Source organism: Ammospiza caudacuta, chromosome 20 (genome assembly GCF_027887145.1).
Source record: "Ammospiza caudacuta isolate bAmmCau1 chromosome 20, bAmmCau1.pri, whole genome shotgun sequence".
NCBI classification, from domain to species: Eukaryota; Metazoa; Chordata; class Aves; order Passeriformes; family Passerellidae; genus Ammospiza; species Ammospiza caudacuta.
The window spans coordinates 9,131,981-9,150,167 of NC_080612.1; the positions used below are offsets into that span (position 1 = coordinate 9,131,981).

At 42.4% G+C, this 18,187-nt stretch overlaps 1 protein-coding gene across 4 annotated transcripts in view; it reads left to right on the forward strand.

Annotated features, from left to right (window-relative positions):
* Window positions 1-18,187, forward strand: part of SPECC1 (sperm antigen with calponin homology and coiled-coil domains 1) — a 64,250-nt gene that overhangs the window by 34,754 nt on the left and 11,309 nt on the right. For 2 of the 4 annotated variants that reach the window (XM_058817586.1, XM_058817588.1), the window contains 6 exons: window positions 114-292; window positions 7,688-7,833; window positions 7,979-8,079; window positions 8,863-8,944; window positions 11,217-11,367; window positions 12,272-12,382. In XM_058817586.1, the coding sequence (XP_058673569.1) occupies window positions 114-292; window positions 7,688-7,833; window positions 7,979-8,079; window positions 8,863-8,944; window positions 11,217-11,367; window positions 12,272-12,382 (770 nt within the window). Of the gene's footprint in view, window positions 1-113; window positions 293-3,724; window positions 4,967-7,687; window positions 7,834-7,978; window positions 8,080-8,862; window positions 8,945-11,216; window positions 11,368-12,271; window positions 12,383-18,187 lie in introns of those variants that run through there. The other 2 variants (XM_058817587.1, XM_058817589.1) reach the window with 2 other exon arrangements.

Below are 18,187 nucleotides of genomic sequence, written 5' to 3' on the forward strand. Positions count from 1 at the left end.
CTGGGGAGAAAATCCTGTTGCTTGTGATCACTGCAATAGAGATCAATAACTCAGTGCTCAGCTTGGGTGGGTGCATTTTCACAGCAGTTTGGGGTTCTCATTGCTCTTGGCAGGAGGACACAGAGGAGTGGAGGCGTTTCCAGGCTGACCTGCAGACTGCAGTGGTTGTGGCCAATGACATTAAGTGTGAAGCTCAGCAGGAGCTCCGTGTGGTGAAGAGGAAGCTGCAGGAGGAGGAGGAGAAGAGTGCCAGGCTGCAGAAGGAGCTGGATGAAGTGAAGGGCAGCAACAGGTTGGTTGTTTACCATTTCCCAAGGCCGGGACTTGCTCTGTGTGCCTGCTAACACGCATGCAAACAGTGCTTTGTCAGTAACTATCTGCTGGCTTGGATGTGCATCTCGTCTGTTTGTAACTCTTCTGGCAGATTTTGTTGTCTCTTATTCTAAGATGTTTCTGTTCTTTTTCTTTTTGGCAGTCTAGTTCTGTCAACTAAGCCATGAAGGTTTTAATAAGCAAATATTAAGTAATAACAATTGCCAATATCTTCTAATAGCTTTGCTCTCAATATGGTCATGCCTTTATAAGTCTGTGCAGCTGTATTAAACCATCTGTGGAAGGATTGGCTGGGTACAGATATTCCAGAAGACAACTTCTTAACCTGAGGGAAGTGAATGAAGGAAGACAAAGTAACACAAGCAGTCATCTGTTTATCAGAAATATGTGTAAATTAATTTTACTCCTCTAGATTTTGCCTTTTAATCTCTCTCCTGGTAAATTCATGGCCATTGGCAGAATGGTCACAGGAACAGGGTGAATCCTGTCATTTCTTTCAGGTGAAGTAACAGTCCAGCTCTACATTGCACTTACTGCTCACTGTTTTCCATTCAAGATTTTCCACAGCAGCTGTACAGTAGATGGGACTAAAAACATGGGAGAGCTTTTTTGTGGAGGTGTAGGATCAGAATGCCTGGATTGAACAGACAGAAAAACTTCTTTTCAGAAAATAAAGGAATGTTTTTAGGCTCCAGTTTCATTAGCAGAGTCCCAAGTGGATGCAAAGAAAAGCTGTTACAGACCATGTACTCAGACAAAATGATTACCAGACAGTACTTAAGGTTCTGGGCTCTGTTTCCATTTCTAATTTGTTCTTAATGAAATTTCTCTTGTTGAAAGCAGAGTTCCTATATGAGGGTGGGGAATCATATTCTCATAGTTTCCCCTCTGTATTATTTTGGCTTTTATGATATATTTAATAGTACTTCACATGAATAGAAGATGACCTGCTAATTTGCAAACTGGAAATTTTTCTTCCATCTATAAGGAACATGATCAGCTCTTTGGTATAAGAAGCCTGAGCTACAAATACTCCTTTTTGAATTGGAACCCCAGAATCCATACAGCTGTAGTTCCAGGAGGAATTGTTCAGACATGTATTTAATGAAGTCAGTTTTGGCTTTTGTGTCTCCCTCTGTGTCACACACACATGGATGTGTCTGTCTCTGTCATGTTGACTCTGTGTAGCTTGATTTGAGTATTGCCTTGGTCATGGAGCCAGATGTGCTGTCTGCAGTGGGCAGTATTGATTCTCTTTCAAAGACAGGTAACGAAACCAAATTTTGCATCTGTCAGGATAATTAATTTGACTCTCAGAGTGTCAAAATGTGTGTACTGAGTGGTATGGGGAACATAGTGAAGCCTATGGAAATCCCTGTTTAAACACACCAATGATCAGCATCTAAACACTGCAACTTTAAAGCTCTACTGACCTATGAAACAAATTCCTGAAGCTGCCAAAGCTCCTGCTGAGAGCCAGTTCTACAATTCCAGATATTTTTCCATTCCTGAGGTCTCTGTCTCCCCCAGCACCTTGGCTTCTTTCACCCAGGAAGTTCTGGGGATATTCTCATCATCACTTTGTCAGCTTTCACAAAGCCACTGCTCAGAATCAGCAATGGATTCTGGTGCCTGTGGAGATTTTGATGTGTGCTCAGCACTGGTGGAAGCAGTTTGTAGCATGATACTTAACAGAGCCTATAAAGTATTCCTCATGTTTGCTAATGCTGAGCAGCTGCACGCTCAGCTGAATGTCTGACAGTCCCTAGTGAAAGTTTCTTGTCTGATTTTTAAGCTCTTATTGGAAAATATACCTTCCAAAGAGCTTGCTACTCAAAGGTTTTTGGCAAAATCTCAGCCATCTCTTGAGGGTCATTAGACTCCACCTCATAAATTCATCTTGAAGCCAATTTATCTCCTACGACATCCTGCCATTTTAATGTTTGCCTGTGGCTGCCTGAGTTCCTGCCTCCAAGTTTGATTTCGCCGTTACGTTCTTCTAATCAGACAAAAAGTCATTTTTGGTTTAGGAACAGCCCAAGAACTTGCAGAAAAAATCCTGATGAGGTCATCAGAGTTCAACTGAATGAAGGTAAGAGCCTCCCAAGGGCATCTTTAACACAGATTAAATGTCTAATTCTATGACTGAGAATGTTGGGGGGGAGGTTGGACAAGCATCAAGCAAATGGAATAAGGGAAAAAGGAGTTAACTTGTCCCAAGTTAGTACTGGTGAAACTACAAATTGATTAACCCATGCTTCAGGCATTCTTCTATGATATTTTACATCCTAATTAATGTTATTTCTCTGCAGTAAAATGCAGAAGCTTAAAATCCATTGTTGTTAGCTGTCTCCTCACAGGTAGTGGAAATAGAAGTTAAATATTCTCCATCCTTGGAGGTTTTCAAGACCAGGCAGGATAAGATCCTGAGAAAAACTCTCAAGGTTTTGCTTTGACTCTTTGGCTTCAAATTGTCAAAATTATTTTGGCACTAAAGCATTTTATGCCTTGATATAAGAACATGGAGGGAAGACAGTTGGGCCAGGAGTAGTACATAGAGAAATTAAATCTGTAATTAAATGAGCGACTTTGTAGAATAATAAAAAAATTAACCAGATCTTCAAATGGAAGCCTAAACTGAAGATTGTGATGCATCCCACTAATTTGCTTCTGGTTTTCCTCCTAAAGTCTCCAATGCCACAGCATGGCAGTGTCACATGCTTTTCTCCTGGAAATGAGCTTGTAGTGTGTGTATTAAACCCTGCTGTCAGTCTGTATGTGCTGATGTGCTGCTCATTTGTGCCTGTGTTTGCAGCTGTTCTGTCTCACAGAGCTTTGAGAGTTCACTCTGCTCTCACAGCAAGCAAAGGAGGATGGCAGAGCAGGGCTCTCAAAGCAGTGTTTGTGTGCTCCTCAGAGTTGTTTGGGGTGGGGGTTTGGGTTTGTTAAGGAGTTCCTGGTGGGTGTTTTTTACTTTGGATGAGGTTATTCCATCCCCTCGAGTGCAACTCTGGCTGAGCTAGAGCAGCTCAGCTGCCTGGCTGGGTCCCTGTACCCCTTTTGAATAAATATTCTGAAATGAGCAGAGGAAGGAAAGCCAGGAACCATCCCTGTCCTACACTGATTCCCTGGCTGTAAATAATTAATTTCTTCCTATCTGAGCAACACAGATTTATTCTGTGTTTTGTACTGTTGTTGCTCATCACGTCTCAAAGCCCAATTAGTGGAGTGTTAAGGTGCTCCTTTACCTGTCCTAGCCACCCACCCACTTGTGTTTCCCTGGCTCCCCCTAATTTAGAGATGATGGGATGATGTAAAATAGAGAGCTGTACCTCAGGGTGGGCATGGTGTGGCTTTCCATAACTTCCCCAACTGCTGTATCTCTCCACAGGTGCCTGATCTCTGCCAGCTAACACAGCCCTGAAAGGAGGCACAGCCAGGCCTGTGAGACACTGCAGGACTTGCCTTCAACTCCCAGCTGGAAAAGGGAAGTTTCAATACAAGAAGGAACCTCTGGTTTTTTTTATTACCCTGCAAAATTCAAGTGTATTGCAAAGTGTGAATGCTCAGGTCCACCTCTTCCCCATGGGCAAGAGCCTCTCTCTTTGTTTCAGAAGGCTTCTCTCTTCAGAAGACACTGGGAGGCAGAAGAAGTTCTGAATTACTCCAAAGCCAGCTAAGCCATAAGAAGTAATCACAGAGATCCGGGGATCTGAAATAACTGAAAGCTTTTTTTTTGGAGGGATGGGGCTATTTTCCTCAAAACAGGCACTCAAACGTACCATTTTAACCTAAAGCAAAAATTACACTGAGCGTGTATGTCTGATTTGTAAAATTTAATGGCATATACATAAATACTCCACATAATATTGTATTCTTTGATCTATCTCTGTGTGTCTAAATACATGTAAGAGAACAGATGGTTTATACAGACACACAGACGAGGGGATAGGTCACTGAAATCCAGCAGCAAACACGGATTTAGTCATTCTCAGCTGCTCTGCTGGTTTGATTTCCACCCCTGCATTGACGAGGCACTCGCCACTGGGTGGCACAGCCGACCCGGTGCTGCTGGGAAGGGACAACCACGAGCGTGTCCTGCTGTGACCTTCCCGGGGACAGTTCCCTGCGAGCTTTGTCCTCCTGCAAGAACTGCAGATGGAGAGAGCAGAAGGAACAGAAATGAACATATCAAGCCCCTTGTAAACACCCTCCCAGAAAGGAGTTGTTCTCATGCCTTTAACTCAGGTGAAGTTTTTGATGATCAGGGAGAACTTGAAGTTCAGCTCTGCAGCCGGAAACACCTGGAGAGAGCCTTCCATGGATGCGGAGGAAAAACTCAGAGATCACCACCTCTACCAGGAGATTCTCACTCTTTGTTCCAGGACTGGAATTCTGTGTTTTGGCTGTGGGATTTCTGTCCTTTTCTTCTGGATGTGAAGACCTAGCAAGGGCCTGGTGTGGGAGCAGGCTGAGCTAGTGGAGAATTCCACAGGATGTCCTGGCTTTGGCATGGCCCCACCTTTGTGCCGTGCTACTGGAGCATTTGCCTATATCAACACTTGTGTTGCCTTTCTCTGCTGTGTTGGCAGCTGTTGAATGTTGGTTTTTATGTTTAAGAAATATACATTGAAGTGCCAAATAAATGTTTTAAGTGTTTGGAATTGTCTCCTGCCTGCCTTTGGCCTCTCTTCTGTTCTGTGCAGCAGTAGCTCTGTGTCTCTTCTTGGTGTGCATTGGAGTTCAGGATGAGTCACAATGACAGGAACTGTGTCAAAGATGAGGTTGGGGAGTCATCATTTCTGAAAATATGGTCCTGTGGTCTTAGGCCTCCTGTAAGAGTCATCAGAGCAGATTAGAAATTTTATTACCATGAGAAAGCTGAGTTTGCCAAAAATCTGAAAGACTTGCACCTTTTTACCAGTCAGTTACCCACCTAGAAACCAAGGAGGCTCACTCTTGCTGTTAGAGAAAAGCTCTCTGCATCTATTTCTCTCACCAGTGAATGAATGAAACTCAGCAGTGGTTTTGTGAAAGGGACTGCATGTTTTAATTCCTTTGTGGCTCTAGTGCTCTGCTTCCTCCTGGAGCTGCTCCACTTCAGGCAGCTGCACGTGCAGCATTTATCTGTGTGAACCATTCATTCATTCCTGTTTCCAGGAAAGCATACTGCACTTGGTGACATTTTGTTCAGATCCCTCATTTTTGTAGCAGAACTTGTGTAGTCTCTTGGATGGCCTAGGATGTGCTAAGCTGAAGAAATTCTGTGCATGAGGAGGTGTCATTTTGGATTTGAAGTTGTGGCTGATCATTAATCTTTCTAGTTTGTGCTCTCTACTGTCCTCCTGAATTAGCTACTGCAAGTTAAGCTCTTGCTGTTCTGCTTCTGTCTTAAGAAACCCATCTCTGTACACACATCCCCCTATCATACAGATTTTTCTTTTTAAGGTTAAGTGCTCACCAGTTTCATCTCTCCATTGCTTTTTGGCTGGCATGTGTTGTTTTAGTTGAAGCAAGTGGCTCTCAGGACTGTTGTTCTTACCTTTTATGCCAAGGTTTGCAGCAAGGCAGGCCTTGGTTTTCTCTTGTGATTGTGTTTAATCAAGGAGGTTGTTTCAGGCTGCCTATTACAAATATACAGATGGAAGATTACAGGAAACATCCTAAAAAAAAAGCAAACTGGTTGTAACTGCAGCACTTGAATCCTCATAATGACAGAATAATGGCTCCTAAATTCTCAATTGACTCTTCTGTGGCACAGGGACTGGTCTAGTTTGCATCCTTCTGCAGTCAAAGGCCATACTGAAAGTGAAATAGATTGCACTGGGTGGTTTGGGGTCTTGAGGCAGAAATTTGTCCTTCCTCCACACTTTGCAGGGCTCTTTTAGCTTTTGTGGTTTGTGTAGCTCAGGTGCAGATGCTGTCATGTGCTGATTTGTTGTTCATCCTTTATGAACCACAGAACAAGAAGTCAAGGCTGGATCTTAAGGCTAGCAAAACACTGGCTCCCTCAGAGCTCAGTGAATCTCATCCAATCTGCCTTTCCTCCTTATTGGATTAAAGGAGAATGGAACTGAAATGGCTTTTTCTCCAGCCATCTGCCTCTGCAGCCTCCCCTGGCACACAAGGAGCTTCAAGGAATTAAAGAAATAGCAAAGTCTGCTAAAGACAGCACCTCCTTAAGCCCTGCCAGAAATAGAAACTTGAGTCACTCTTATTCTCTTATTCACTGACACCCTTTGGCCTTTTTCATTTTCTGATGGCTAAAGGGAAAGGCTGTGACTTCTATTTTTGGCTCACAGAAGTTGTTCAGCCCCACAGGCACTTTCTGGATGGAGTCCTTCAGGAACCTTATAAAATAATTTCTGGTTTTGTGTTCATGGAGCTCTTGGTGTGTATCAAACACTGTAAGTACACGGAGGAGTGGTGATAGCTCGGGACCTGCTGCTCAGCAGCTCATGTGCAGGTTCTGAGCAGGTAGGAGAGGCACAAATAGTCTCTTTTTACATGACTAGACTTTATTTGCTTGCAGCTTTCCTAAACTAAAGCTAGATAATTGCACTCCAAGTCTACCTGAGAAATGCAGGTAAGTCACTGAGCAATATAATGTAAAACACTTGACTAGAAGCAACTTTCACTGTGGGATTATATTTGATGTTTAACACAGCTCTGGGCCTTCCTGTATGAACTCCTGTAAGTCCAGCCCCTGATCTTGACTTCAGAATTTCTTTTCAAAGGAGTAACATCTTTATCCTTCCTGTTAAAATATGAAACATTTTCTATTTGCTTTGTCTGTCTTCGTTCTAGCATTGGATTTTGGCCTTCCTGTGTCTGCTAGGATGAAGCATTTAAGAGTTTATTCCCTATATAAGTGCTTATGAATTGTGATTGAGGGTTCACTTATTTAGCAGATGTGTCTGTTGATAAGCTTTAAGTGTTGAGTTTTTACTCTGAAGTGTACTTGCCTTTTGGTTATTTCCTCGCTATAAACTGAGAGCCACAGCAGCCCCTTGGCACCTGTGCTCTATTGAAAGCCCATCTTCAGGTAATTATTGGTAATTACTCAAAAGTCTCATCAAACTGCTTTGTTTTTCCTATGAAAATCCTCTTTCCTGTGTGAGGCTTGGGAAGGGGGATGAAATGGTAAACAATGCAGAAAAGTTTGTTAGACTCAGGGATTTCATGTTTGCCAGGCACTGCAGAAAAAGTACCTGAATATTCTAAGAGAGGTCCATGTTCTGGGCAATGCAGTAAAACCTTCTCATTGTTGGATTTACCTCACTATCAGTGAAGACCTTTAATCTGTGCTTGCACTCCCTGCTGGCCCTGACTTTGCCTGGTTTGTGCCTTGCAGGCTGGCAGCTGAAGAGGTGGATTCTGTGGAGTCAGACACAGCCAGCCGCTGGCAGGGGGTCTGCCTCAGCAGAGCATCTCCCACACCTCCAGAGTCTGCAGCCACTGTGAAGTCACTGATAAAGTCCTTTGACTTGGGATGCTCAGGTATTTGGACGTTGTACTTAAAAAATTCTAGCAGTGAGCAGGATCTGCTTCTTGCTTCTGGATGGGTGTTTTCTGTCATTGGTGCATAAAGATGGAATGTCACTTGAGTTTGAAATCCAGATGTTTCCATGGTTTTTCCTTGCAGGTAGCAGTGGACAAAATATCCCAGTTCACAAGGTGCCCAGGAGCCCTCTCAGTGGAATTCCAGTGAGGACAGCCCCAGCAGCTGCAGTTTCCCCAATGCAGGTACAAGGAGCTCTTCTGTCCTTGGAGATTCAAAATGGGTGGACACAGTGCTGGCTCCAGCATCTGCTGACAAGGGGGAAGGGGAAACTCATCTGTTTGTTTGCTGTGAAACATCAAATGCTGTGGTCCTAACAAAAAGGATCAAAGTGAGTTTGTCTGGACTTGAGCTTAGAGGTCTTGGTGGACGGATGTGAACTCTGGAAGTTCTGAGCTTTTATCACCATGGACCAGAAAAGAGGCTTCAATTATTGGGAGTAAGATAGAAGAAACATCACACTGAACTAGAGAGCTGGCACGTGAGCTGGGACACAAGGGATTGAAGTTTCCAAGATGTGTGCTCCCAGTTATCCAGTGAGGTCTGGGAATTTGTATTAATGCCTGGTGATGGTGGGGTGTTCATTGAAAACTGCTGCTGGGGCTGCAGAGACAAGAATCCTCCTGACATATGACTCAGAGTGTTGAGAGCTGAATCAGGCTGAGAACAGACATCCTTACTTTTGGTTTGTGACTCTAAATTGTGTTTGGCAAGAGAAAAATCATACAAATAGAAGTGTGAAGTAGTTCAGGAGCCAATGTATTACCAGATAAAATATTGTCACTTTGTCCTTCTATTTTTCACAGTTACTCACCCAACTCTAGGTGCAGCTGATACTGCTGAAAGGTTTCTGTATCCCTCTACATGCTTTGTGCTCTTGAGATAGCAGAAACAACTTCTTTTTGCTCACCTATGTAAGCATGATGGCCAATACTTCTTCAGTTACCTTTTGCACCTTTGTTTGACAGAGACATTCTGTGTACAACAATGCCAAGCCAGCCAGCAAGGGCATTGCCAGACATGCAGACCTGTCAGACCTCCCTCTGGCAGGTAAGTTGTGATCAATGCACAGACACTGCCTCTTTCTGTTAACTAAACTTGTTATTAACTGTTGGCCTCAGCCTGAGCCATTTTTCCTCTTCTTACATGGTCAAAGGAAACCTGGAAAGTGCCTCCAATATCTTTGTTTTACAGAGCTTATTAATTTGGTTGTGCTTCTATTCCCATCTTGATCATAACTAAAATATAGCTGATTTATTGTGGTTTGCCAACACAAACTCCCCTTCTTTGTTCTGAAGGATCCATGGCACCTCTCTAATCCACACTGTGGAACTGGAGAGGGCTGGATTTTGTTCAACATGTATGTCTCTGGAATTAGCCCAAAGCACTGTCTTCTGAGGGTTTATTTGTTTTTAAATTGAGCTTCATTTGAAATACATCAAACATTTCAGATACTGATGTGACTGTTTTAGGAACAGTCATATTTGGGCTGGAAATAGTTTGTTTTGAGAGCTCTCAAGAGATGAGTTTGTTTTGATTTCACACTTTGCTTTTGTTCTCTTGTCATTTAATATTCTTTCCTACCAGTGTTTGTTTCTCATTTTCTCTAGGCCCTTTATTTTGATTATCTGGTCCTGAATGTAGTTGTTGCATTGTAATCAAAGTTAGTAACAACAGATTCTTGAATTTTTAAGATGAAATGTTATATTCCTGTAGTGAAACTGCAGGAAGGGACAAAAAAAGCCCCAGTAATCAGTCACAAGTTCTTGATGGCTAGACTGGATTTTCTGCAATAGTTTGCTAATACAGAATAGAAATTAGAACATGGCTAAGCAAGCAGAAGTGTCTGCTTCTGTCTGACAGGGTTTATTTACTTGTATCACTTGGTTTCCAGGAAGTCTTGCGTGAGTGTGTAGATCCCAAACACAATGTAAGACCTTTTTAATCTCTACCAGTTTACTGTAGAGTGAAATAATCTATCAGCTATGTAATATGATACCAGTCCTTAAAAATAAATATCCCACTCTGGGCAATGGATAATTTCTGTTATTACCCATAGACAGTTCTGTGAAAATCTGTTAAAATCAACAGATATTTTATAAGCCATTGTATGGTAAAAATTTATGGTTGCTTATCTAGCAAGTTTCTATATTTACAGCTTCTCTTTGTACCTGGATTTAATTTAGTTCCAATAATCCATAGCAAAGGCTTACTCACTGTAAAGTTGTAACAGCTCTGGTTCCAATCTAAATAATCCTAGAAGGCAGTTGATCCTATGCAAACAACACTGAATCAAAAATTATCCCCAAGGAAATTCAGAGTGAAGTAGTCTCCATAATAAAAATCTTCTGGCTGATTCCATCTGACCAGTGTCACAGCAGGGTTCTGTAATGTCCCTAATGTGACCCAAATGTTACATAGTTGGAGAGGAGCATGGATTACTTCACCCAGAGCTGGTTTTGGCTGTGATCTTTGAGAGTCAGAGATTTCCTGGCTCCATCTGGACTTCCAAGCACCCAGAAATAAGTTAAAGGGAGCTGAAGCTGAGATAAGGAATTCACACCTCAGTGATTGGCATTAATTGGTAATTATCATAGGGATGAAACTGAAAAGGAGGTAGAAAAGTTGAGTTCCACATTCAGTAATTTCTGATAACATGATGTGCAGTCCTGGCTTGTTACATCACTTTTTATTATTTATTATTATTTCATTATTTAATATATATTGATATGCAGTGATTTTCCTTTGACTATATAACAATATATATATAACAAATTCATTATATAAATTACATAATGTGTGTAAGAAAAATACAGATGTATCTGCTGTGAATATATTGAGCCTTCTCCAAGTTATGTCAGAGTGGATGTCAGACATCATGAGGGGCAAGAAGTTCCTTTCTCTGGCTGTGTTCAGGACACAAGAGGCTTTCTTACTACAAGTCTGCTAATGGCAGAAAAGAAATCCTTGTACTAGGGCTGCTCAGTCATCTGGTGAAGATATCTGTGCTCAGCTTTTGAACCTTGGAGACTGTAGATGTTGGTATTTCCCTTCATTCACCTGAGGCCCCTACCCCCCAGCAGGAGTATCAATCACAGGAAACCAGGCAGCCTGTACTGTTGAAATCATCAAAGCCATTCCTTGCTGTGGTCACCTCTAATCTGCTCAAGGTTTCCTAGCCCCATGTGTGTTTAATGAACAAATGAGTACATTTGTTTAGAATCAAAACAACAGACTGCATATTGTGTGCTGGGGTGGCAGGACAGTGATTAATGAAATTCTTCAGGCTGCAAACTTGACAGCTTTTTGTGAATTCCCACAGACCTTCTGAAGGGGAGGAATGAAGAGCTGAAACCAGACCATTACCTCCGCAAAAGCCCCTCCCTGGAATCCCTGAGCAAACCCCCCATGGCCTTCAGCAGCAGGATGCTTTCCTCCACCCCCAGCTGCTTGAAACCCCAAAGCAAACTCAGGTATCAGCCCAATTTCCTGGGAAAAACAGGGCAGCCCAACAGCATTACCTGGAACCAAGATAAATGTTTTAATCTGGATGTTTTAATCTGGAGGATCTCTTGTCTCCAGAGCAGACTCTGCTGGCTGGTCTTTGGGAATTACCAGGCTCTGATAGATCCGGATATGAAAATTCAGATTGTAATGATCTTTAAAAAGGGAAATGAGGATAGCAAGCTTTCAGGAGCCACTGAGTTGTGCACAAGAATTCCATCATGTGTACATGTGGTCAACCCTCTTTATCTTACTGTCATTTTCCATGTTGTGGTGAGCTAAAAGCCAGAGGCTCTGAGGGATGAAGGAAATTGGACACATAATTTTCTTCACTCTTGAGAAAAAGCATATATTTTCCTCTGATGTCCACCATTATTTCCACCAGTAGAAGCTGTAGAGTGGAGACAATGTGGGTGTTTTGATTGCTGGCCTTTAAATGTCCTCAGCTTTCACACTTTTCATTTTATTCAAGAACTTGTTTTGCAGCACCTCAGCTGGGTGTGAATTTACTGTTACAGATTCTTTAAGCATTTTTTTTTCCATTTTACATCTAAATCCTAGTTTTCAATATATAAAATAAAGAAATTACTTGAAAATTGCATAAGCAAAGCTGATGACAATAGTAGCAGAAATGTTTGGTTAACACACACCACTGCCTATGCACAGGTTCTGTTTTTTCAGCTCTTCATGTGTAGTGACACCACCTTGTGTAAAGGAAAACACTCATTGCAAGCTCCAAAACCTAATTCAGTTTGGTGTATGTTCATGTTCTGTGCTGCCATTCTTTGTCATACAGATATTAAAGAGATGAAAAAATTAAAAAGAAGAGATTTCAAGAGTATTTATTGTCTTCTCCCTTCTTCCCTGGTTTAGTGTGGAGAGGAAGGACCCCCTGGCAGCCCTGGCCCGGGAGTATGGGGGTTCCAAGAGGAATGCCTTGTTGAAATGGTGCCAAAAGAAGACTGAAGGTTACCAGGTAAGAGAGTAGGTACCTTTTTACTTTAATCACTTTCCTAAAGTATGCAGTAAGCAGTCACTTCAAAGAAATGTGAATAATATTGTATGTTGATTTTTGCATGTTTACTTTTATGGGCTGTTTCCATCCTCCTCAGTCAGATTCTCCTGGCAGTGTTGCCCTTTTCACTGTTAGAAGTGTTCTCTGAGCATCAGCCTGTAGGTTTTTTCTCTGATTTACACCCAAGTTGAACTAAATATACTGATTTTAGAAAAAAGGATGCGGCTTTGCAAATATAGAGGCCTGTGTGAGATCTCAGGGTAGATATTAAAGTCAGAAGAACCAAAGCACAATCACAATATTGATTTATGGTGAGAATTTTGCTTCTCTATCTTCACTGCTTTGTTTAGAGGAATTCTCTCTTGGACATTCTTCCTCAGCCTCTCATTCCCGTTGCACTCTCTGCTGTGCATTCACTAACTCATCCTGAACTTGCTTTTCCCAGCCCCTTGCACTCCCATGGTAAGGCTGATGTTGAGCTCCACAGGGAGTTTTTATCATTCTTGAGTACAAGAAATGGAGTGAAGAACGTCATCCTCCTTCCTGCCTCAGCCTCTGCAAGGGTGGGATGAGGTAATGAGCTCCTCAGAGCAGAGCCCTGGTGACTTCTTTTCCAGAGATAACAGCCCTGTGAGGCATCATCTGTGCAAGTTCCAGGGTGATCTGTCATGTCATTCCTCACATGGAGCCAGAACCAGGGGGAAGTTGGGTTGCAAACTCTTCTCAGCCCTGTGACACAGCAGAATGAGAGCATTAAAAACTTGCTGCTTGGCTGCCCAACTTCTCTTTTTGGTGGCAAAATGTGTGATAGCGATTCCTCATCTGAGCTGGGGGGGAAGAGGGGATTCCTTTCTGTTTAAATTATGATTTCATTTAGCAGTATGGGCAGAATGGATTAGAATATTTGATATTCTCAGTAGCAGCTACTCCCCATGTCCCAGGTTCCCTGAGGAAAGCTAGATGAGTGACCTGGGAAGGTATCTGGGGATGAGACCAAGGGATCAGCACACAGGATTCTACTTTTTAAATGCTTTAATTCATACAAAACTTATGTTATATATAGAAATTTTCATCCTGCTCCTGGCAAATGTAGACTCACTTAGTTTAATTTAGTTTAAGATCAAGTCCAGCCATAAACTCTCCTTGCATGGACTACAGTGGGAACATTCCCTGGCCTTGAACTTCAGCATGTTACCCAGGAGGCAATCTCATAAAATAAACCAGGAACACTGAGGGGAGTTGGGGGAAGTGCAACACAAATTAGCAGTGGCCTGGAGGGTTTTGTTTGCTTTTTAAAAAAAGAAATTGCATGAGTTTACAGTAACTGAAGGGAAGCATGAAAGCATCTATGTTTCTGTAATTGGCTATGTCAATTCTAAGATCCCTATTTAAACAGTGATTTGATATCAGAAAGATATGCATACTGAGAAAAAATATTGAGAACATGAAAACAGAATCACTGGAGTGAAAATAAAGTGAGAGTTCAGTTTAAGGACTAGGAGAAAAGCATATGAAAATGAGATTGCATAAATTGTGACACGATAGATCATGTTATTTCAATTGTCATGTTTTGGTGCCCAGATGAATGCTATGTGGCATTTTGGCCATTGATTCTGAATAACTATGCAGGGGAGGTGCAAAAAATCTCAGTAGGAGCAAGAATTGTGGTGAAATCAGGCTTTGGACTCAGTGTCTTTGTGCAAAACTTTGGTGGAAAATCTCCACCTTAAAAACCACATCTAGTGTATGGTTCCCTATAGGAACTGTGCAGTGGCACGGGCTCTGTGCTGCCAGATACACAATTCTGTGTTGCTTCTGCCTCTCCAAGCTCGTTGACATCATGGTGTGTAATGTAGGGCCATGAGGTGACCAGGCTTGAGAAATGCTTTTGTGGCTCTGAAACTCATTTACCACAAATACTTTAAACCACAAAGCCTGCTGAGAGTAAGCTATTTGTGTTAAAATAGCCTTTTCTCTGTTGTCTTGTGGCTTTTTTCCATCTATTTAAAAAGATGATACATCCTAGCAGCATTGTGAAGCAGGAACTGGGTGCCTCTTTTCTAACAGGCTGGGTTCCTGTGAGCTGGAACTCCTGGAAGCTGCTGAGAGTCATTCTTGTTGCATTATCACCTCCCATAATCATGTCATTAGTGACTGTGGTGTCGTTTAAGTGCCCTGATTCTCTTTGCTCTCTGTGGAGACCATTTGTCAAGGGGCCAAACCTCTCTAGATTAAACTCTCTTGCTATTCACAGATGTATTGTGAAAACACAGAACTTTAAGAGGCACTTAACCCATGATCATTAGAATTGAGGATTATTGTTTCTGCCACACATGCTCTCTCCAGAGAGGAGAAGGAACTGCCACCATGTTAATGAATATGGAACTATTTTAATGCTCTTTTCAACCACTACACACCCTTCCTGTGGCCCAGAGGAAAAGAGGATCTGAGAGTGGCTCTTCCCTCCAATACATTTTCATAGTTGTTCTTTGTTCCAAGTGATGTTGGGTTTAACAGGACCTATTTTACACCCACCACTTGTTGAAGATCCGCCATCTCTTACAGTAAAGCTCTATGGTTGTTTTAAACAGAAAAATGCTAAATAGGAGCAGACAGGGAATGTCCTAGAAGTGATAAAGGGAAATGGCAGCTGTACCTCTGGAAATGTTTGTATTTCGTGTATTCTTGATCTGTGTTTTCAATGGAATCACCTCCCTATGGCGGTGTCAGTGCATCAGCTGTGGATCAAGGCAGCTCTTCATGGAGCAGAGATACAAAAGCTTAGGGAGAAAAATAAAGCTGTTGCAGTATTTGCTGTTTGTCAAGTAATCATAGCAAGAGACTGCTCTGTTGGTGGTTTGGCAGTGGATGTAATATAAAGCTCTTTATCCTTTGTGTTCAATTTAAACTCAGACTAATACCAGCTTTTTGTTTACGAATTTGTGGCTTTCTTTTTCTCACAGGAATTTGTATTTCTTTTCTCGTTGTGCTAGGCAGTATTTCCTCCAAGTCCTCCTTGTGCTCAAGCCCTATGCCATGCTGTTAGCCCCTGCTTTTTCTGATGCTTTTTTTGCCTGTTTTGCTGACTGGATGAAATCCAGCATGGATTAAGTGTGACCCAAAGATGCACAAAGATGGACATGACATATTCCCTTTGGTGAGATGGTCATGGGATCATTCTCCTTTGGGAGAGGGACTCTGCTGGGACACGGTGCCAGGATGGCATTTTTGGACTGCTGATGCATTAACCAGGTGCATTCCTGGGGTCACAGTTTGTGAGGATCTGCTTTATAGGATATCCCAAAGCTCCTTCATGGCCAGTTGTACTTTTAACACATCCATGTTTGAAAGTTTCTTCTTCTTTATTCTGGAAAATAAGGGCTATTATTAGAAACAAGAAGTCTGTTACTTCTTAGTATGTCATTAGTGTGAGTAGTTGGCATTTTCTGTCTACTGAAGCATTAATCTTTTCTAATTGTCAGCTGAGCACTTTACCTCACTGGCATCATCTGGGACTGCAGAGCTGTGTAAATAATGTTAAAAAATAATATATATATATATATATATAAAAAAAATATAAATGCTGCCACAGTCCTCAGGGTTGGTACTCAAGCTGGCAGTTCCAGCAGAGCTGATTCTTAGTTTTAAAGCCTTGAGGATTGCAGCACAGCTGTGCCTTGTCCTGAGGAGAGAACCTAGTGGTTTCTTAATCACCAGATGTGCCCTGCCCAGACCCAGGATTGGTGTCTGGAATTAAAATGCAGTAGGCAAATCACGGCATGTGAGGAATAACCAGGTTGATTACCAATGTAATCACCCCTTCTCAATAATGCTACTGCACAAATGTGCTTCCCCAGTGGAACCAAATAACTTGAGCCAAGCTCTACCTTTTTTTCACATAGAGGGCTTTATGCTTTAAACAAACACAAGTCTCTTGATTGGAGGGATAAAATAAATGCAGCTCTCTCAAGCGTAGCTTTCTATCCTGCTGGGTCATTTTAAAAATAGCATTTACATTCTGTCCATCCCAAAGTCCAAGACACTTCCCATGTGTTGCCTGGATGCACTGACAATCAGTGAAAACACTGAATTGATTGGTCACCAGCTGAAACAGCTCCAAACTGGGAGTTGAACGGGGAGGGAGCTGGGACCTGCTGCTGGTCCACCAGTGACCTTTGCTGGTGGGACCTCTGCCCATCTTGTTTCCATCCTCCACCCTGAGCCTGCTGCAGTCTGCAGCCTGCCCCTCCACCCAGGAATTCCAAGGCATGCCTAATCTCTGAATTCTCAAGACAGATAATTAGAAAGAGCTGTGGGAGCAGGCAGTGTGGTCATTAACAATTCTGCACCAGGGCTCCAGGCAGGAAGTAGCTGTGCTGCTGTCTTGGACACAGAGTGGAGCTAATTCCTCCCCTCCTCTCTCCCTCCCCTCTTCCCCAGAGTATCTGTGTGGTCCCTGAGCTGTGCTGCTGCATCCTCACTGCTGCAGCCTTGGGAACGAGGGGACCCAGCCCAGTCTGTTTCTCCTCTGTGGCATTCAGCCCTGGTGCCATTTGTTGGAGCTGCTGGGAAAACTGATGGAAGTGGCAGTTGTGTGGCAAGCAGGGAGTTGCCTTTCAGCAAGGGAGCATAACAAGGGGAATTCAGGCTGAAAAGAGACATGCAGAGCAAAACCCAGGACTGATCAATGTCTAATTGGATTATTACAAGAGGGAGGACTCCTTAGTCCCTGCTTTTGGTGTGTAATCTACCTCTGCAGACAGAAGTGACTCCTGCTCTGCCTTCTCACGGAGTGTGACTGGTGGAAAGTACAGAAATACCACTCACACTTGATAAATACCTCTTGTCACCATTACCTCATCTCTGAAATGACCCAGACACATCCATAAAATTGCTTCTGCCTAGACCAGCTCTCATTTGATCCTGTATGTTTAACAACCAACCAGCTCCTTGTGAACTTGGTTTTATACATTTTCTGTCTCTCTTGTGCACAGCAATAAATTAAGACCCAAACTGAGGAATATGTACAAACCCCTTTAACTTTACTAACCTTTAGTGAGACCTTTGAAGTAGGTGACTTTTAGTAATGAGGATGCTGTCATGGGTTTATTTGCATTCAAAACAACTCAGATTATTTGCTAGGAAAGCTTCAAATTCATCCACTGTGTGTTATATGCTGTGCCAGCAGCTACTCTCAGCCTGTGTTCATTAGGACTTGTTTTCTTTATAAAAACTCAGTCTTTATGTATAAAAGGAGCAAACAAAAGGAGCAGTAAAAGGCACCAGTAGAGCTGTTTGGCTCCTTAGGCAGGTTGATTGCTCACTGCGTGGTTGCAGGGATGGTTTCAGTATCAGTAGAATCTTGCCTTGCAAGCAAAGGAAATAGGTGGCTACATAATTACTTTATTACCTTAGCTGTCTCCCATTTGCTACAACTTTCATTTTTTATTGTCATGAAAACTTCAGCCATTTCAGCACCACCTCTCCCTTTTAACCACAGTATCAGAACTAAGCTGCCTTGAAGAGGTCCTGAACCACAGGAGCAAAGAGCTGAGTTTGAAGAGTGCAGGATTGTTTTAGAATGGCTTTAGAATTTACTCTGAACAATGTCTGTAGGACAAACCCTGTCCAGATGAGCTTGTTTTAAACACAGAATTTTAGACAGCATCATTCCACCTATTCTTGCTAATCTGCCATGGGTAGGAAAGTTGATATAAGAAAATTAGATCTGCCTGATTTTTGGGGTCTTCTCTGGTTTTTGAGATGGAAATAGT